Source organism: Dichotomopilus funicola (assembly GCF_033296635.1).
Source record: "Dichotomopilus funicola strain CBS 141.50 unplaced genomic scaffold C8A04scaffold_7, whole genome shotgun sequence".
Lineage (NCBI taxonomy): Eukaryota > Fungi > Ascomycota > Sordariomycetes > Sordariales > Chaetomiaceae > Dichotomopilus > Dichotomopilus funicola.
The window spans coordinates 372,885-393,349 of NW_026944028.1; the positions used below are offsets into that span (position 1 = coordinate 372,885).

The following is a 20,465-nucleotide window of genomic DNA, read 5'->3' on the forward strand; positions in this document are numbered from 1 at the left end:
CCAGATCGTTTCTTCACTTCATACACTATCATTACCTTTCTCTCCATTCATGCTCTCCCCCGTATCCTCTCATCCATATGGTCCCATCTGATGCAGCGGCTATGACACCCTCCTGCCACTCTCCAGGGCCGTATCTTCATACAATATCTTCATACAAGCAGCATCATCGCAAACACCGACCCACCCAAGAACCAAACCAGATCAGTCAACACCTCTGTCATCGACGCCGGCGGTGCCAGCGGCGTCGGTGTCGGTTCTGGCTGTGGCGTGGTGGAAGCGGGTGGAGAGATCCGACGAGACCGAAGCGCAGACTTCTAGTCAACGCCCCATTCAGCGCCGTTACTTTTTTGCGGTTCGCCTTCCGCTGTTCCGGGCTGTTGTTGTTGCACATTTGGTGTTGTCTTAGACTCTCGCCTTAGTGCTTGCACCAATGCTTCCCCCAGCGGATCGACATCTTCTGCGTCTCCGCCATCTTGCCCTGGACTGTCGTATAGATCATCGTCGTCGGTATCAGTATCGTCATCGTCGCTCTCCGGAAATGCTCCCGCCATCCGCAATTGACCCATACTTTTCCTGCCTCTTAACCAAATCCGTCTATCGTCGTCATCGTCATGATCAAACGTCCTTGTAACCCATGCGCCACTGCTCTGCCTGCGCGTCCGTTCACGGGCGAACCCGCCAGACCCGTCACGTCCAAGCCCACCAAAGCCGTATCCGCGGCCATGCGCCCGCTGCTGATAAGGGTCGTCGTCGTCGCTCCAATCCCAGGTGACACTAACCCGTTCACCACCTTCACCTGTGCCAAAGACAAGACCGCGCCACTCGCCAGCGGCGATACGCGCGGCAACGTTGAGCATGAGGTTGATAAGATGGGAGGGCGGGGACATGAGGATCTCGCAGGTCTTGTGTAGGACGGTCATGGGCAAGCGGCGGACAGCCGCGAGAGCGGCTTGGGAAGCGGAGGGGCGTAGTTGTTTTGCTTTGGGCGCGGGGCGCGATGCAGACGGCCTTGATACGGCTGCTGATGTCGTAGCGGTGGCTGTGGTTGTTGCTGCTGTCGGGTTAAAGACGGGCGGCGGGGAGGTGCGGTGAGGACCGGTGAGAAGGTTGGCGGCCGAGGTGAGAGGAGAAAGAACGCGCGATGAGGAAGATATGCTAGAGGAAGTGGTTGCGCGGCGAATCGACGGACGGGCACCTCCGGAGGAGGAAGAAGAGGAGGGAGACTCGGAAGGAGAAGCTGGCAACGGCGTAGAAGGTGCGGTTTTCATGGGAGTTCCGGGCGCTTCCTTCGCTGGCGCGGGCGCTGGCTCGCTGGAGTCAGCTGGCTGCTGCGGGTTACTCAGGTCGTGAACAGAGGACGGCGCTGTGGTGGTACTACAGTTTGAGTTGGGTAGGGAATCCGTGGTAGTGACACTCCATGTTTGGGATGGCTTAGAGCCCACGGTGTGGTGAGGGCCGACAGCTTCAGGGGCGTTCTGCACTGCCAGCCTGGGGGAAGAATGCCTCGGGGAACCAGGGATGGATAAGGGTGGAGACGGAGGAAGGGGAATTGGAAGCCAGGGCTCTCGCCTGTTGACTGACTCGGAGGACTCGGTCGGCGATAAGAGTGCTGGCGATTTGGCGGGCGACCGAGCCGACCTCATCTCTTTGATCTTCGGTAATGGATTGCCGTTGGAAGCACGATGCGGGGAAACTGCCGAGATACTCCGGGGTCTGTCGAACACGGGTTTCAGATCGAAGGAGCCGTCATCATGCTCAGTGCCGAGCCCCTTGTTTTCTTCCCTTTCCGCATAAGGCCCTGGTCTGCTCGTATGATCATTCATGGAGGCCCTTCTCGCTTCCAACCTTGAACGCAGATCTCCCAGAGAAAGTGGTCCTCGTGGAGTGCCTTCGTGAAGGCGAGCAATTTCGACGGGGGTCGTAGGAGTCAGAGGGAGTGATGCGCTGGACCTCCGCGCTGGAGTCCAAGGTCGCTTCTTGACTGGTGTATCGGGGAGTTCGGGTAGTTCGACGGTGAATGATCGCTGGAAAGGACATTCGGTCTTTTCGAACTGGAGGATCGAGTCGAAAACTTCGCGAAGCTGTTGTGTCAAACGTATCTCCCCCTCGTCTTCGATCGGAAGCTCTATTCGCCAGTATTGCGGCCGCCGGATTTGCAACACAAATTTGCTCGATTCTTCGTCAACACACCACACCTGGCTCTTGGGAAGAATCGGTTGGAGGGCGGAGCCACAGCTAAGGAAAGCTACTGAGCCGGGAGCACGGTATATTCGGAATGGGCCTTTATTGCAGAAATTAGAATCATGGCAAAACCACAGTTAGGGTTCTTATGCACGCACCAACTGCGATGGTCCGCTCCAACTGGGAAGTCCAGCGAAGCGAGCCTGGCTCGACATCCTGTACAGCGGGTGAGCGATGGCCGATCAGGAGAGAGTTTCCCGCCGTGAAGGACACAATTTTAACATTGGGATGGTCGTAGAGTGTGTCGACTAGTCCACCGGTGGATTGCGCAGGCGAAGCTGGTTGCGGGGGCGAGGGAGCTACCGGAGCCGTGAAGATGCGGCGCGGGGCCGCAAACCCAGAGCTTCGGGGTCGGGAGGCTTCCATTCTCTGGAATTATTCCTTCAGGCGGAGGAGCATTGCTGGTGGATGAAGCGGTTAAGTAGTCGCGAAAGGGATAGACGGTGGGGTATGAGATTTGCAGAGGGGTACAATCTCAAAGGTGTCTGGAGAAAGAATTGCGATGGCGATCCGAGGAATAAACGATCGATGGCCGGCGCTCTTGTCCCCTTCCTCAGCGAAGCGGGATACACAGAATGGTCGCTTGGTCGGATGCGAAGCTCGGGGTTGCGGCAGCGGAACAGTCAAAAGCCTGTTTAAGAGGGGCCCAGGGCGGTAAAAGTCAAGGAGAATGTCAAAATTCGGTAACAAGATGAGGAGACAACTTCAAGGAGAATGGAGTTGGAAAAGAGTTACACTAGTTGACATGGCCTGCTCGGAATTCCTCGCCCTGGCCCTTGCCGACTTCAGAAACGCGCATCCCACTTCGAGCGGGTAAGAATGCCCCACTGTGATCTGCAAACGCCCGCGCTCTCACTCCATTGGTGCGCAATCCTGGTTCAGCCTCGAGACCCCAGATGCGAATGGATCTTCGTCCTTCCGTTTGTCTTTGCTTTTCTTACCTCGAGTGCCCCTCTGCCCCCGAGTACTCGTTGACAATGACCTTTGTTCCTTTAGAGGCCCTTGGACCCGATAACCTCTTGGCATGGCTGTTCGGACAGGAAAGTGGTTCGGCCGATCGGTCCGATACAGACCGTTCCAGGCCGTTTCGGACCGTAACGGACTGGTTGTGCGAGCCAAAGTCTGTGCAAACAGGCATGCCAAGAGGTTATCTTTGTGGTTTCCTTGTTTCGTTGGCCTCTTTCAAAGCTCGCATGGAACACGGAACTCGTGGCAAATGCAGGTCATCCCATGCAAGGACGGCATTGTGGGCCGCGACGGGTGGAAGCGGGGCTAAATGCTTCCGCAAGTCTTGGAATTCTTTGACATCGCCATTGGTATCGCGGGGAGGGAATTGAAACTTGGAGGAGGCATCTGGACATGAAAGCGCTTCACCATGTTAACTAAGATGAATCGTCCACAACCCCGCGCCACCAAAGCTTCCCATGTGAAGGTTGTTCACGTGGACTGTCCCAGATGGCGTGCGTTTGCAGGACTGGAAGCAACAGGATAAGTTATGGGACAGGTGGCTACCTCGAATTCAAACGGAACGCTTCATTGTTTGTGAAGAAATTCATTTTCGCGATGTGTTTCCCTGTTCTTCTCAAACTGTGTTCCGATTTTTCACACAGAGTTGTCGTGACAACCAAGCTCCAGCAACGTAACAGTAATTTCAACCCCAACGCCAAGACAGTCGCGGCTGGCTGGCGAGGCTTGGCTCAGCCCCCTGCTCCCTTTGTTGATCGACATTGACATCATCGGCTGAGGGCCGACTTCCTCCACCAAATTAACACACATCTCAAGAGTCCAGAACCTCATTTTCACCCGCTCAGTGCCCCAAATAATGGCCGCAATGTCGGCCGACCAGACGCCGCGGCACCACCTCGATAAAGAGAAGCTCAAACAAAAATTCGAGCTCTCCAATTTCGACATCAATCCCATCATCCGGGGCGTGCAGTTGACCCTCGTTGGAGGCAAGTATTGGGCAGCCAAGGAATGGAAAAGGGGCGGATGATGAAGCTTACTGAAGAATCACTAACACGCGGCAGCTCACCGTGCACTCCAAAACCCGGGGATTTTCACCTCGGAGCATTACAAGCAAGCCGCCATAGCGGTTGCTGCGGGCATCGCGATTCGCTTACTTATCGCGGTCCCGGTTTGTGCTCCCCCCTTTTTTTGAACACTTAGCCTAGCATATGGCTGACTTTGAACGTAGATCATCGGCATCAAAATTTTGCTATGGTTTCTTTCCGTAATATTCCCCCTTGACCGAGTGTCTTGGGATGACTCCCTCGTCAGCGGCCTCACATTCGTTGAGAACCATGTCTTGCAAGCACCGCTCTTCTTCATGAGTCTGATGCGTTACATCACGCCAACCCTCGATGACCTGTAAATAAAAACCCCCCTCCGAAATCAACCCCAACAGAGCAATGCTAATAAATAACGTATAGCTTCATGTCTTCCCTTCGTTGGGTTGATCAGACTTACGCCGAAAAGCATAAAAACGACTCGGACCCGTCACATCTGCGCGCCATGTACTACCCATCTCTCCGCCTATACCGCCAGACTGACGGCCGAACCCATTCGTCCAGCACCGCCGAGTCGGTCTCCTTGTTCCTGTACCGCTTCGCCCGCAAGGGTGTCCTCTCACTCACCATCTTTGGCGCCTCTTACCTGCCTTATATCGGTCGTTTCGTCCTCCCCGCTGCGAGTTACTGGACCTTCAAGCAAGCCGTGGGTATTGCACCCGCGACGGTCATTTTTGCCACGGGTGTGGTGCTGCCAAAGCGGTATCTAGTGGTTTTTCTGCAGAGCTACTTTGCCTCGCGGAGCTTGGTGCGGGAGTTGTTGGAACCGTACTTTGCGCGGATTAAGTTTACGCCCGAGGAGAAAAGGAAGTGGTTCCGCAACAGGGAGGGACTGTTGTTTGGCTTCGGAATTGGGTTTATTGTGCTTTTGAGGGTGCCACTGCTGGGCGTGCTAATTTATGGAATTGCCGAGGCTGTAAATTCTTTCCCCCCTTTCACCTATCTCGCTGAAGGTGCCTGTTGGAAAGACCAAAACAACAAACTAACTACCGACAGAGCACCGCATACCTCATCACCAAAATCACTGATCCGCCGCCGCCGCCTTCGGAGAACCAAGGGTTTTCCCAGAGCCAGATCGAGTGGAAGAACAAGCAAAAGTTCCTCAGCCTGTCACTGGCAAATCTGGATGCCCTGCACGACAAGCCGCCGCCGTATTCGGAAGTTGACCCTCATCCTGTCACTCGTCAGCAATGAGATGATTCTTAATGGAGCATGCTTTCCACTTTCAGGATAGGTAACTGCGGTTAAAACTAACACTATCTACTTTTACCAACAGCGGTAGAATCGACAGATACCTGGCCATACAAAGAAAACGGGAGTCAACTATGGGTTGTCTCTCTTAGGGAAATCCTGTGCTACTGTTCTACATAGTAGTCATTCCTTTTTCTCTGGCGTTCCCTGAAAATATTGGCGTCGATATGAGTTTGCAGATTTTTTATTTGAGATGAGGGGACATAAATCTGCTTGCATCAGCCCGGCGTTGGCATATGTATGTTTGTACAGCAGAAATGTTTGGACCTTTTTGCGCGAAGTTCAGTGAAACAGAGTATTCTCAAAACTGCCGGCTTCCCGCTTGATTGCTTGCTTGCTTGCTTGCTTCATGCAACCTGCTCCTTATGCAATCTCGACTATAAGATGAGCCCACGCCATTCAAAAAATGCCTCGTCCTCCATCCCCCTTTTCTCTAATCCGTGATCTGCATTTCCCCAAACCGGCTATGCCCCGTCTCCTTCTCATGCTTGGCCGCCTCCCGCGTGCCCTGCCCAATCCAGTTGCATATTTCACACTTGATCACGAAGTCTGTGGTATCGGTGTAGTAGTGGAGATTCTGCAGGCGCTGGGCCAGCTGGCGGGCACGGTCGAGCACCTCTTCATCCTCGATCGGCCAGCGTGTGACGTCGACCTCGACCGGGTAGCTTAGGTCCATGCAGAAGGCGATGCGGTCGTAGTGGATACCGGAGTAGAGGATGATCACACGGTTGGATTTGCCTTCGCCGAAGCGGTCGATGCGGAGGGTCTAGAATGTGTTAGGAGGTGCAGGAGCTTGAGAGGGAAAGAGGGAAAAGGGAGTAGATATACCTTGACGTCTATCGAGCTGATTTCGATGTTATAGATGTCCGATAGAATCGATAATTCTATTGCGCCACCCCAGGTGTCCATTTGACGCATTCTCGTCGTGTAGCGTTGGGGGTCGTCCCCGAGGATGGCTTTGTTGTACTTGTCGGGATGGTTGAGAATGTATTCGGCCACTTGGTTGCGGAGAATTCTGGACGGGTTCTCCAAGCCGATAGCACCTCCCAGAGCCGTAACTTGGAGGATAATTATGTCAGTATCCTTGGATCATGTGGTGGAGCTGAAACAAACACTCACACATGCAGCTATTGTCATCCGGCATAACCCGGAGCACTATAAATCCAGTTAACCAAGACATTCTGGCCCCGTTTACCCTCGCAGGACCTCACCAATATAGCCCCCTCTTTTCGCCCATTCCAACGACGTCTCATCAGGTTCTATGCCCTTGGGCTTGAACGGTTCAGGAGCTGGCTGGGCCGGAACAGGCGGAGCCGTTTCGACAGGGGCAACAATGATGGCTTCCCCTCTCAACTTAAGGTCCTTTATGCTATTGCCCCGCAATGACGGGCTGATATCGAGACTCTTTAACGGGTACCCATACTTCAGCGTAAACTCGCCCAGCTCAGTCGTGGTCTGGATGAGCGCGACTAGCTCTCCAAGCGTGGCATCATCCTCGATCTGGACCCGGGTCTGCCCTTTGGGGGAACGGAGACTGATGGGGATGAGCATTTTCTGGGACAACGGCTGGGTTGATTGAGTCGAGGTGGAGAAATGCAATGTTCTTTTCTGCAATACTTTTAGCTTTAATAATGAGAGTGCAAGTTTATAAAAGGGACAGTACCAGCCCCTAAGATCAAATGAATATATCTAGACTGGAAGCCGCGGAAAGCAAAGGCGAAATGCAACTAGCAAAGTGTCAGCTTCTAGCATTGATATCTCTCGGCCCGCACCCTTAGATATATCATCATGTCATAAACGTTTGACTACAAGTGCCTTCCTTGTAAAATCCACATACATGATTTGAAATGCAGAACAAACGCCGGGGAAGTCGCAGAATGTGTCAGATGGCAAGTGTCTCCTGATTCTAGAATGCTCGGTTGAGATCGGTTGCTGGAGCGGGCGACAAGTTGCCCAATCCGGACGTTTGGGCTGGTTGGGAATCCAATGCCACTAAGGTGCTAAGGAATGACTCTCCCCTCGTAAACGATCACGCTATTAGTAGTTGAATCTGGTGCCAGTTTCTTTGTTGTTGAGAATTCACAAGTTAGAGGGATACTGATATAAACCTTGTGACCATAAAGACGTGTGCCTATTCTTCTAAGGCACGAATCAGGGTAGTTATAAAGGAAATTCCTCCATCGTTGGGGGTTGTTTCAGGTTGCTGGCTAACATCCTCAGTTGCCTCCGAATCCCCATTAACGAAGAGGCGCTCGGGCCACTCCTATCAACTGGCACAAGAGAAACACGCTAGGCATGTATCGGGGGTTGTAAACGCGCTACTGACAAAGAAAGTCATTTCTCCAATTCCTAATCGCGTTAAACAGCGGCTCACCAGCGTGCACGCTTTCGACTTGTGGAGATTTCTAGGTCGCAACTGACTCGGCTTTGGTCGCTTCGGCTTGGAGGATCCCTCCCTTTTCGCGTCGAAGAACCCTTGGAGACTTGGAATCCCTGGCCCTTCGGAGCAGCAATGCCCACCTTGCGCGAACGCCCTAGCCGCGGCGACATATCCCCAGCAAAAAGGGCGTCTCATCAACAAAATTCCCCGAGCGCGACACGATCAACCCCCCGTAAACGGCGAGGCAGTATGACTAACCCTGACGCAATTGAGGTGCGCGAGTCCATCGAGGCTAAGGGCGACGCCGGCCATGACATCGAGATGGAGGATGTCGCTCCTGCAGCAGCGGCCAGCCCCACAGCGCACCGAGGAACCGATGCGATGGATATCGATGCGGACGGCGATGCAGATGCAGATGCGGATGCGGACGCCGATGCCGACGGTGATGTGGATGTAGATGCTGAGGGAGAAGCGGATGCGGATGGCGTGGTCGATGAAATAGACGAGGAGGCGCGGAAAGAAGAGGAATGGCGCGACCTGTTGCAACTCATCAAAGACACCTCCGAATACTTGTGCAGCTACACCATCAAGGTTGATGGAGAGTGAGTTTTGTCACCTGCCACCCTCCTTCTGCTTGGATACGGCGCTTGGCGAGGGGGCCGGAATACTAATTGGTCGTTCAGGGACCACGAGATTGCTTCTGGCTTCCAGCGACTGGTCAATAAGCGTAGTCTCCCAGATTACTTCGAGGTGATCAAGGAGCCCATGGCGTTCAGTACCGTCAGAGTGAGTTGGATCTGTGCTAATCGATGATGTTCGAAGTGCGTTTGGCTGACCCATCTGTTATCGCGCCGTGCAGGGCAAAATCGGCAAGAAGACGTACACCCGATTCGACGAGTTCGTGCACGATGTCACCCGCATTTGCCATAACGCGCAGGTGTACAACCGGCCTTCTGCGCCCATTTTCTCGGATGCCGGCCGTTTGCTGGAGGTCTTCAAGGAAAAGCTCGCCGAGATGGTAAAAGAAGGCTCTATCACTGCCCAGGACGCCGTTCTGCCAGACCTTGGGCCGTTGCCCGAGTTTGAGGACTCCCCACCACCCGAGGAGGAGGAGGAGGACGATGCCGAGGAAGAAGAGGAAGAGGAGGAAGAAGACGAGGATGAGGACGATTCCGATGAGGACGGCAGACGTCGCCGCTCTGGTAGGCGTCGTCGATCAGGACCGAGGAAAGGAGGGGACGATGGAGATGATGCGTACAAGCGACGTGGTCGGCCACCGACGGTCTTCACACCTGTTGAGGCGCGTATCCAGGCAATTCTCAAGGGCTTGCGCCGGTTCAAGAACGAGTCCGGAGAGCTCCGGGTCCTCGCCTTTGAGCGACTCCCCGACAAGGCCGATTTGCCCGAGTACTACGACGAAATTCGGAATCCTATTGCCCTGGACACAATAAAGAAGAACCACAAGCGCAAGAAGTACCAATCTGTCGACCATGCGCTCCAAGACCTCGACCTTATGTTCAACAACGCCAAGCAGTTCAACGAGGAGGACAGTGAGGTCTATCAGGATGCTGTCGAGTTGGCCGCCCAGGCCCACATCCTTGCCGAGCAGGAAAAGGCTAAGGCTGACGAGAGCTTCCGCGATGAGGATGGCAGGCTGCCGCTGGCCGGGATTGAGCACCGGGGCCAAATCTGGAGAGTGGGTAAGTAGCTGTGTGACAATTCCGCACGCGCCCCTATTATCGAGACGCATGCGACTGACCTCGTGCAGGTGACTGGGTCCATATTCGAAACCCTAATGATTTGTCGAAGCCCATTGTTGCGCAAATCTACCGCACATGGTCAGATGCGGACGGCCAGAAGTGGGTGAATGCGTGCTGGTACTACCGTCCCGAGCAGACGGTGCACCGGTTTGACAAGCATTTCCTAGAGAACGAGGTTGTCAAGACGGGCCAGTACCGCGACCACCGCATCGATGACGTTGAGGACCGGTGCTTCGTCATGTTCATCACGCGCTACCCGCGCGGCCGGCCAAGGGGCCTTCCCGCGGACAAGTCAGTGTACGTGTGCAAGGCACGCTACAACGAAGAGAAGTACAAGTTCAACGAGATCAAGACGTGGACGAGCTGCCTGCCGGACGAGGTGCGCGAACGGGACTATGAGATGGACTTGTTCGATGCCCCGCGCGTCCTGCGCAAGGTGCCGAGTCCCATCAAGCACCTGCTGCAGGCTGATGCTAAAGAAACCGACGCCCTGCCCAGGCCGACCTGGAGAAGCCCGAACGCGCCGCCCCTGATTGGCGCCGTCCATCGTCGTCCCCGAGAGCCGAATGTGAGTACATACCCGTCTTTGATTCCCGATATCCCTCCTTCATCGCAGTTTTGCGTGCAACTTGTACCTTTCATGTCGCACAGCTCATTGCTGTATCCTCTTGTTTTTTTATGTTCCCGGCCTTGAAGAATCCTCCCTTTTAAAGACCCGCATTTATTGCCGCTCTTCATGGCCGCATTGTGCCCCTCGCGAGGCCGAGTGCAATCCATCTGGCACCTGCGGCTTCTTGTACCTTGTACCCACGCTCACTTACATTTTCCGGGGCTGTTCGGACCCTCTTCTTTCTCACCTTTTCATTGTCCTTGTGCATTTCACTCCCTTTCGTGTGCACATCGACCGATTCATCCTTCCACAAACCACAAACCAAGGAGACGTCATCCCTGAAGAGCTTCTCTGACAGAACTGACCGATTGAGAAGGCATCACCGCCCCCTGAGGCCAATCCGCTTCCCGTGGCCGTCGCACCTGTGCCCCTCGCCATGGCGCCTGCCCAAATCCCCATCAAGGCCAACACTGGGATGCCGGGCACACCAGCTGGTTACCATCACCAGGCTGTGGCGCCTGCGCCGTCGCCGGCGCCTGCTCATTTCCAGATGCAGCACTTCCAGCCGCGACCTATCCCGCAGGGCGCTCCTCACCATGGTCAGCCGCCTGCTCATCTACAACCGCAACCCCAGATGGCGATGCACCACGTCTCGCAGCATCATCAACACCCGCAACACCCGCAGCATCCCCAGCACCAGCAACACCCGCAGCATCCACAGCATCCACAGCATCCCGGGATCCCACCTCAAATGCAGCCAAGCCCTCACTACCCTCCCCAAGCGTACCCACCTCAGTACGCCGTGCAGCCCCAAATGGCCCCACAGCCGGTCCAATACCAGACGCCAACCCACATCGCGCCCGCTTTTGACCAGCACCACCGCCCGGTGCATCCAGCACCACAAGCCATGACGCCCTCGCGCCAGCCCATGCAGGCCGCACCCAGTATGCCCGCTCACCCACATGGCAATCCGGGCCACATCTACAACGCGCCCCGCGCGCCCGAGGTCTACACCCTTGCGGACCCCGTCGACGCCGCCATTCCGGCCGAAGTGCGCGAGCAATTTCAGCGCGACGAGCAAGGCCGTATTCTCTTCTTCACTGCGCCGCCCCTTAGCCGCCCCGCCCATGGCGTCGCTGAACAGAATGCCGGGCTCGGTCACAGCGTTCGCCACCTGGCCACCATCGGCGAGCTGCGTGCCGAGCGCGCTCGCAAGCGCAAGGAGCGTGATGATGCTCTAGCTGTTGAGCAAGAAGCCAACAAGAAGCTCGCGGCCTTACGCGAGCGCCAAGTCCAACTTGAGACTGAGGCTGACGAAAAGGCTCAAGCTGAGATGCTCGAGAAGGTACTTGTTGCCTGGGCCGGCGAACTGGATCGTGGTACCGCCGAGATCGACGAGGCGTTGGGCGGCATCGAGAACTGGAACCGTATGATGACCGAGGGTCGGGAGCGTGGCAAGAACCTGACGGCGGAGGAGAAGAAGACCGCGAATTTGGAGTGGTATATTGAGTGGGCTAAGGCGCGCGGATCCATGGATGAGAAGCAGGAGAAGTTGTGGCGAAGTTCGATTGACCAGAAAAACTAAAGGATGGACCAGAAGGCGAGATGATCGCGCCTCAATCTTCTCCTTGTATGTTTAGTCTTGTTGTACTTTTTTTTTCTTCCCTACCTGGAACGGCGTGGCTGTTTGCCCGAAGGAGAAAAGGGTGGCCAGGAGTATGGCGTTGATTTCTTGCTACTCGAACCACGGCAACGGGGCTGCTTCTTTTGGTGTTACGGTTGCTTTCTAAACCGATGGGAACGGGCTAGGAGAGGAGATGTTTTTGCTAGCGGGAGAATCCAAATCCCACATCCTGTATGTGGAAATTATGTAACAAAGAAGTTGGTGAGATATTTGGGGAGACTGGCTTGCTCGGCTCTACATTCGGAGGTGGGAGTAATTACTGTACTGTACTATCACATCGTCGTGTACGCACCAGAGACCTGGAACCTTTGGCCGATACTAGGCAAATTCACAATTGTATTTGACGCTTGCCAAAGGGCTGTTGGATAGGTAGGCAGGAGGGATTTCATCTCTCCCTTGGCCTCTCGACGCTAGTAAATTCGCTTGAAAACTCGCATAATCCATGATTTTTTCCCTCACCGCATCAGGTATCTGTTCTTGAGTTCTCACGTGCTACCCTGTCCTATCATTCTCTCGCCCTGCTATCGTAACTGCGTCTCGCCTTTTACGACCGGACCACTCACCACCTCTCTCACCGCCTTCCAATTCCTCAATGTCTTCAGCCAGCCAGAAACGGACAAATATCGGGAATGCGGTATCTTGCCCCACCAAACGGGTCCTTGCTCGTGCGAACGAACCCGGCGCCCGGGCATGTATGTACCTGCCCGTGCGGTTTTGACGGGATGCCAACGAACGGGTCTGAAGTGGAGAAGGGAAAAAAAAGAAGCGGAAACTAGTAGTGACACAAACATGAAAACATGAACTGGGACCACCTCAAAATTCGCCCCATTGGGCTCTGCTTTACGTTAGGAGAGCCGGGAATAGTAAAGTCACTGGTTGACGTATAATTGTTGTAAGGACTTATCGGAGCTATCTATGCTTTAGGAGGCTGTTTTGCACCTCAATTTCCCATATCTGGGCATAAGTATGACGGCTGGTTCGTTGGTGTGATGTTGTTGATACCTTGATCTTCGGGTTGGAGTAGTTCTATTTTGGCCGGAACTTTTTTTAGGAGCTACGAGTGGCGGGGCCAATTTGGGAATGATAAGAGGAAAATGAGGGGCGCGTGCCTGCCTGATTTATTCTTCCCGGGTGCGCGGTTTGGGTTCGCTCTCGAAGCCAATCTGTGAAATAACATGCGTGGCATCCATGGATGCCGTGCATTCAGCGGGGAGTCACGGGACTGGAGGAAGCTGGTTCCAAATCTGGCGGTTACCGAAGCGACGGATGGAAGCAGTTCGTCCCCAAAGTTCCCGAGTTTTCCTAAACCGGCGGATGCAAGAAGTTGAGACAGGATTTCATGCTTTTGTTTGGTGGGAGATAGGCTCAGACTTTGTGGACGGAATGCGTTGGCCGGTGGCATTGTCATGCGTTGCGTCTGGCTATTCAGATTCGTTGAATGGCGGGCAGCATGCATTGTGAAAGAGGCGCGTCGCAGACGTGGCGAGCTGGTTGAGGCAACAGCTCTGCGAGCCAAGCCCCGCTCGGAATTGACTTGAAAAGACGGAGAGGCACAGGGGTTTCTGCGGCTCTGTGGTTTCCCCCAGGATTGGGCAGCCAGTCATACCGGAATTGCCCCACTTCGGCCAAGTCATCAACTTCCCTTGGTTTCCCGTTCCTTTCCATTGCTTCTGAAACCCCCCCCAAGCTCTTCCATTTGGGTTCCTGCCCGCCACGCAGGGCGCATCACAGATTCTCGCCTGGTCTTCCGCTGCGAACCAAACCTAAAATAAAACAATAACGGAAAACCTAAATGATGCCTTTGTGGGAGCATAACCACCGAACCCCCATTTCGAGCATCTAAGTTCCATCCGTTCCGCTTCCGCCCAATCGCCCAAATCGCCCAACCACAATAACAATCAATCAATCCCAACCGGCTGGGCCGATCCGATTCCCCTCCATCTTCACAACTCAACCAACAAACCTTTGTGTACCACACATCCTCCAAACTTTCCCCTTTCCGAACCTCGACTTTCGTTGTCCGATTCCGTTCGCCGATTTCCGACACGATCTCGAGCTTTCCGAGGCTTTGCGGTGTACCGGCTATTTCGTTACTCGCATCAAGACTCGACCTTCCTCAATCCCGATCAGTCACGACTCGATCATTTGATCGATGCAAGAAAACTCATGAATCCGACTTCTTACTTCGGCCGCGCCGAGAGCGATGGCCGTCGCCTCGGCGCGGATTTCGACCTGCTCGCGAAATGGACGAAAGCCTGTTCCGTCGACCCGCCGATTCACTCTTACTACCTGACCCAACTCTCACCAGAAGATCGTGCTCAGCTCTTCACAGGCCCCGCCCAGGATTTCCGATTGGAGCAAGGCCCTGACAACACCGTGAAGCTCGAGACACTTGAGGATGAAGTTTCCCGCCTGGACCCGGCGATCATCGAGATGATAAAGTCAAAAAATTACCAGAGGTCCGAAGCTCGCCACCTCGAGCTCCTGAACGAGATTGAAGATGCCCAGGACGAGGCAGGTGGCGCCCATGCTATGGCCTTAGCCCATGCGCTTATGCAGGGGATGGATGGCCCTCCTGCTGAGGAGCTTGCTGATAAAGTTTCCGAGCGGATTCTTGATGCCGCGGGTGCCAAAGTTTGGGCCCGCTGGAGGAGTGCCCGGGATGAGCGTCTGAGGACACCGGACAATCAGAACCACACGTCGCCCGACCCAGCCAGCCCCGAGCCTCAGCATATTTCCGTCACCACACTGCTTGACGGTACAGAAACAAGCGATAGCAGCGATGCAACCCCGGGCCGCCGCAGCGCCACCAAGAAGAAGCGAAAGCAAGGTGTAGCAGTTCGTACCAGTTTTTCGCCTAGTCCGATTGAGACTACCCATTCGAATCAAATCCATGGCACCAAGATTCACCGCAACGGCTACGCCGCCCCTGGGCCCCCGCAGCTTCAATTTGGAGCCAATCTCAACACACCTCAGCAAAAGTTGGCCTCGTCAATTTTCTCGCCTTCGAGGACTGTTCCCGATTACGGAAGTGAGACGTCCACCGAGTCCACTACTCATTGGAATAGTCCGACCTATTCGGCCAATGACAGCCCGTCTTCTCCGGATTTAGACTCCGAGGTCGATTTTCTGGGTGAGGCCGATGGAGGTGTAGCGTTGCTACCCATGAGCCTCAGCGAGGAGCTGGGTCTCTACGACTCCTCCAATTCAGCGACTCCCACCCCTGCGTCGCGGGTCACACACAGCCCCTTCGCTCAGACTTCCGAAGGCCTTCTTGGTGCCGGTTTGAAACAAGCCTTCTTCAATGTACCCACCAACATCAACAGCATCTTGATGAATAACTTTGTTCTTACATCTAACCCTGCTGCGGTCACGGACCCATTTATTACTCCCCAGGTTGTTCATGAACCTGCCACAGAGCAGAGCGACCGGGAGACCTCGAGTCCGTTCTCGCCAAACTCGAAGGCCGCCGCCAAATATGCGGTCGCATCCGAGCAGCCTTGGATGGGTTTCACATGCTACGAAGTTCCGACTCGGCTTAGCAACGATCAGCTTGCCCCCAAGTACTGGACTACGAAGCGTGGGAAGGAGCGCTACATTCGTCACAAGCTTGGTGAATTGAAGCTCGATGACGCCAAGCTGCTCTCTGACCGAGGTACCGGTTCTGTCGCGCGCAACCCTGTCCATGTGTTCGTCGATATGTCGAACATCATCATTGGCTTTTACGACACGATGAAGGAGGCCCGCGGCATGTCCATCAACAAACGTGTCATGGCTCCTGCATTTTCGTTCAAGAACTTCCACACGATTCTCACTCGCGACCGAAATGTCGCGAAGAAGGTCGTTGCTGGTTCTGTGGCCAACTCCTACAACAAGCCTTGGCCCGAGTATATGGTTCGGGCCGAGGAGTTGGGGTATGAAATGAATATTTTGGAGCGCGTCCCGAAGCCGTCTTCGCCTATTCGCAAGCGCAAGACGAAGTCTGGGGTTCGGGAAATGGATGCGCCTACGTCTGGGGCTGACACCTCGGGCGAGGACTGTTTCGCGAAGCCAGCAAAGGGCGGCCCGGTCAAGCACGGAGAACAGGGTGTGGACGAATTGCTCCACCTCAAGATCCTTCAGAGCGCCATGGACACCCAGAAACCCGCCACAATGGTTCTCGCCACTGGCGATGCTGCCTCTGCGCAGTACTCGGACGGCTTCAAGAAGAACATCGAGCGTGTTTTGGACCATGGCTGGAACATTGAGCTTTATGGCTGGAGTCGGAATATCTCGTCGGCTTGGCGGGAGCCTGAGTTTTCGGAGGCCTGGGGCCACAAGTTCAAGATCATCGAGCTGGATGAGTATTGCGAGGAACTTTTTGACATGACCATCGAGTCATTGGAGGCTTAGGCTTCCCTCCTCAGCAACATTCCAACGGACGATCCGGCTTTGAGACCCGGTTCTCGATATCCCGCAGCTCCCTTGATGGGATAACCCTCGACGGCATGTATCACCACAATTTTTCACTTGGATGGCCCCAACTCTTTGGGCCCGAATGTGGCTGTCTGGGCGACCATTTTCTCGCCCACCATTGGCATGCATTCGGTCCCTTAAATTGGGCCCTTCGATCGACTTTTCAACACTTACTTTTCCGAGTTCATGCGCTTTTCCACATATTATTTTCGACAACTGCATCAATAACGTTTCCAGTGCCAACACAACGGCATCAAGCACGCGACCGCCAAAGTTTGCTTTGCTCCGGGGTTTGGCCAGCCTGGCCGGCCTTTGCCACTTCTTCAAGCACACCCAGGTCAACCCCCAAACTTCGCTCTCGGCCGACAATCTCGGATCTTTTTCCAGAGTATTGAGCCGCTCGGTATTCCTTGCTGCTCTTGCTTTCTCCGACTACAATCGTCCCTTGTTCCCCCAACGGGCGACGCAAGATGAGAGACCGATTCCAGCAATATGCAATTGTCAATTTTCCTTCGCGACATGGGCAACCACGACTTGCAGACAAAAACAAAAAGTACCAAAAAAATAACGAAATGACGATTTGATGACGACTACGACGATGACATGATGATCACGACTGACTTCTTTTTGGAACAACCTCGGCTCAAGGGCGCCGCATTTTCGGAATTGGGCACGGGGTGGCAGCTGTATGTTCCAACAGTTTCCACAGGTTCCAAACAGGTTTCAACCAATTCCAATCACGTTCCAAAGGATACGACCACCGTCGATCGCCCGGGGTGCGCCCTCTCAGCGTATTTCGCCCTTCACGATTCCATTTTCGGCCCCTCGATCTTCATCTTTCTTACACAGCGTCAGAAATCTCAGGATGGGAACAAGGACAATCAGACACGGAGCAAGAAAAAAAAGAGATGGAATAAATCATGGTGGTTTGGGCGGTGGACTCGCTGAGATGGATGGATCACAAGGGTATAAACAGCAACAAATGGGTACGACTTTGCATTCGGCAGGTTTGGGGTGCACGATCTTCGGCGCAAACTTCGGGATGGGCGATACGATACCCCCTGCATATTTGGGCTTCTGCTTTTTTCTGCTTTACTTTATTTTTATTTTTAGTTTTTCTTCTCGGTTATCAGAGCGCAGGATGCGTGAAGCCATATTTCCGAAACCGCTGTTTACAGCAGTTTTTGACGGGCTTTCCGTTCGGCCTGTTTGTCTTCTCTTCTTTTTCTTTTGGTCCAGTCGAGTAACCAACACCATTCCATACTCCTCTATTTCTGGAAGAAAATGGCGGTTTGGCGAAGGGATGCACGCCAAAAGGAACGGACGGAGTGGATACAAGCGGCGGGAGCGAGTATACCTGGGTTATTATTCCTTTTCATTCTTTTTCTTCTAGGCGTGGCATGCATTGCATGGTGTGAGACAAAGGCAATGGCGTTCTGGTTTTATTTTTCCCTCTTGTTCCTCGCTATACGTTGAATGTGGTGGCTGGTTTTCGGGTTTCTTCGTGATGGGCTGTTCCACCAAAAGAGAAGGAATCATCGATTGTTCTCTCAGATCATTCATATCCATGGGCAACTTGTTGCAACCAGACATGGAGAGGGAGTAGGGCAGGACAAGTCTTGTTTCTGTCCCAGAGCTGATTCCTGCTTCCGCGGATTGGAAATCATTTCCCTCTCCCTCTCTTTTCTTATCCCCCTGTACTAAACCACGTTGGAGACGGAACCTGGGTCTAGGTCCATTTTGTTCTCTTATCTTTCGGATGCGACCAAGCTTTGGAACAAGTTTGGCCCGCATTGAGGGATTTGAAATATGGGCCGGGTTTGGGACATCCCGTCGATGATGTCAAACTAATGGGATAGTGAGGGGAATCTGGATGGGCAGATCTGGATCTAGGAAATAGGAGAAGAAATGGTCATGGAAATAGATCAAGAGGTGGACTTGTAATACCCAAGATGTGGAGGTGGCATACTCCATGAGATATCTGGCTGAATGAGAAGTGGAATTTGGTGTGGACTCTACGTTACTACTGTCTTCGTGATGCACTGACTTGGTGATAATGTGGTGACTAACTTGTATCTGTATTATGTGCAGGATCACATCCAAGGCTTGTTGTGCGCAAACCATGTTGTTGCAAAAAGGTTTCTAGTATAATGTTGCCTCGCTCATCTACCTATGCATATCTAACCACCCCATGAACAAATGAACTAAGACTCTAAACCCACAACATCACCACCTCGACCATTCCTACCCAACAAACACCCCAACCTCACCACCCACATCCCCCCTCACCGCCTGCCTCTTCGCCCTCCCCTCCCCCAACTCAGCCATAATCCACTCATACACCGCCCACTGCACCGCATTCACAATAAACGCTCGCACACTACACACCCCCAACCCGCGGAAAAAAGGACGCAGCCCGCCTTGACGGTATGTTTCACGGGCTACTTCCCAAGCTCCCGGTGATTTTGATTCCGGTGGCCTTGTGCCGCCTGCGAGAAGGGATGTTCTTTCGCTGTTGGTACCTTGTTGTATTTGTGTTTGAATCTGGGTTTGAACGCGGGTTTTGATCACGTCGAGAGGGAAGATACTGGCCCAAGTGATGATGCCTGCCAGCCCACCGCAGAGGAGCACGCGAGCGGCGTCGCTGGTGAGGAGGTTGCTGGCTCCGGTATTGGAGTTATAGGTGGGGGAGGGGGAAGGGAACCAGCGTGTGCAGAGCTCGTATCCCCAGAAGTAGAAGCCGTATCCGATACTGTCTCGTAGGGCCGTGACGGTGCCGCCTTTGTAGAGGCCGCGGACACCGTGGGTTTTGAGGATGTCCTTGGTTATGTGCCAGGAGGATGAGGGGGGTGGTGAAGCCGGTTGGGGGGATGCGAATGGCCCGGGATATGGGGAAGGGATTTGCTGGCCGCGGAGTTGCGCTCGACATTTGACGAGCTCGGTTGGAGCTGATACTACCCAGGTTGCGAGCCCGCCTACGGCGCCGGCGAGCCATGTTGTTAGGAGATTGGTGCCACGTCCTCCGCTTCCACCTCCGGTGCTGTCTGCTGCTTGTCTTCCTAACCCAGCGCCGAGAACGGGATCAAACCATAATAAGTCGTTGAGAAAGGCTTCGGTGCGGTTGTAGGAGACGAAGAGCAGTGCGTTCAGAGCGCCGTAGCCTAACACAGGGGCCGCGGTCCCGACGAGGAATGGGCGGAAGTATGAGGATGCAGCAGACGGCAAGGATTGAGGGTTGAGTCGTTGAGAAATCGGGGAGCCAGAGGGTGTGAGTGATGTGGGTGGGCTGGTTACCGACGGGCTAATCTGGGTATGAGATGAAGATGACGAGAGTCCGGCTTGCAATCGGACTTTGAGCACATCGAGTGGGTTTCCCAACACGATACCGGCGGCGCCTGAGATGTAGCCCGCCCAGAAGTCGGCGGACATCTCGGCGGGTGGGTGTGATGATTCGCCGAGGTACCTAGGGAGGAGAGATACGAGCGGTATTGACACAGTCAGAGTTTGTGACAATGTAATTAAGAGGCTAGACCCGGCGGCGGGGTCTCACGGCGGGAGCGGGCCGATGTTTCGGGATCTTGAAGATCTTGAATGTACCTTTGTTTCCCACACCCGGGGTTGATGCTTTATTCGGTGATTGATGTGCTGTACGGTACAGGACAGCAGTATGGGGTGTGGGAGGATTACAGTACACAAACATGAAAACTCGCCCGCGATAACGGGCTCTGGGGTTTGCCATTTCGGCTTTCCTTTCAGCCGGGCTCCATAACAGCGAGGGGCTGCTCTGAAGCCCCGCCGGCTCCGTATTTTAGTTAGGTCTTGGCTCAGTCGAGGGAGTGAGATTGCTGGGAAGAGGGAATTCTGGCTGCCAGCCTGCAACGGCTCCCATTTGAGATGGTGGGGCACCTCGGCTTTGAGCCTTGCCAAGAGTTCCTGCTGTTGCGCCTGCAGGTCATCTAAGACACGTGAATGCAGGGGTGGTTGGACCACATCCAACCCTTCGAGTTCCTTCCTGCTT

The 20,465-nt window shown here is 54.2% G+C and overlaps 6 protein-coding genes across 6 annotated transcripts; 3 read left to right on the forward strand and 3 right to left on the reverse strand.

Annotated features, from left to right (window-relative positions):
- Positions 1-314: 314 nt before the first annotated feature.
- C8A04DRAFT_9650 (inheritance of peroxisomes protein 1-domain-containing protein) lies at positions 315-2,607 on the reverse strand (the record flags this gene model as incomplete). Its single annotated transcript, XM_062785563.1, has 4 exons — positions 315-594; positions 685-1,286; positions 1,353-2,281; positions 2,340-2,607. 4 exons carry the CDS (start codon positions 2,605-2,607, stop codon positions 315-317), a joined length of 2,079 nt encoding a protein of 692 aa, XP_062640014.1.
- A 1,465-nt stretch (positions 2,608-4,072) lies between these two features.
- C8A04DRAFT_25564 (uncharacterized protein) lies at positions 4,073-5,501 on the forward strand (the record flags this gene model as incomplete). The annotated part of the gene is made up of 5 exons (XM_062779612.1): positions 4,073-4,193; positions 4,269-4,375; positions 4,436-4,608; positions 4,671-5,223; positions 5,304-5,501. The coding sequence occupies 5 exons, from the start codon at positions 4,073-4,075 to the stop codon at positions 5,499-5,501; spliced, it is 1,152 nt and encodes a 383-aa protein (XP_062640015.1).
- Positions 5,502-5,991: 490 nt separating this feature from the next.
- C8A04DRAFT_9685 (ubiquitin thioesterase OTU1) lies at positions 5,992-7,109 on the reverse strand (the record flags this gene model as incomplete). The annotated part of the gene is made up of 4 exons (XM_062785580.1): positions 5,992-6,324; positions 6,387-6,616; positions 6,678-6,713; positions 6,770-7,109. 4 exons carry the CDS (start codon positions 7,107-7,109, stop codon positions 5,992-5,994), a joined length of 939 nt encoding a protein of 312 aa, XP_062640016.1.
- A 961-nt stretch (positions 7,110-8,070) lies between these two features.
- Positions 8,071-11,893, forward strand: C8A04DRAFT_9691 (uncharacterized protein; the record flags this gene model as incomplete). The annotated part of the gene is made up of 7 exons (XM_062785583.1): positions 8,071-8,540; positions 8,622-8,724; positions 8,798-8,956; positions 9,200-9,638; positions 9,707-10,266; positions 10,685-10,957; positions 11,030-11,893. 7 exons carry the CDS (start codon positions 8,071-8,073, stop codon positions 11,891-11,893), a joined length of 2,868 nt encoding a protein of 955 aa, XP_062640017.1.
- A 2,265-nt stretch (positions 11,894-14,158) lies between these two features.
- On the forward strand, positions 14,159-16,384 carry C8A04DRAFT_9709 (uncharacterized protein; the record flags this gene model as incomplete). Its single annotated transcript, XM_062785590.1, has 1 exon — positions 14,159-16,384. One exon carries the CDS (start codon positions 14,159-14,161, stop codon positions 16,382-16,384), a length of 2,226 nt encoding a protein of 741 aa, XP_062640018.1.
- Positions 16,385-18,691: 2,307 nt separating this feature from the next.
- C8A04DRAFT_9654 (mitochondrial carrier domain-containing protein) lies at positions 18,692-19,876 on the reverse strand (the record flags this gene model as incomplete). Its single annotated transcript, XM_062785565.1, has 2 exons — positions 18,692-19,487; positions 19,536-19,876. The coding sequence occupies 2 exons, from the start codon at positions 19,874-19,876 to the stop codon at positions 18,692-18,694; spliced, it is 1,137 nt and encodes a 378-aa protein (XP_062640019.1).
- Between the last annotated feature and the right edge of the window lie 589 nt (positions 19,877-20,465).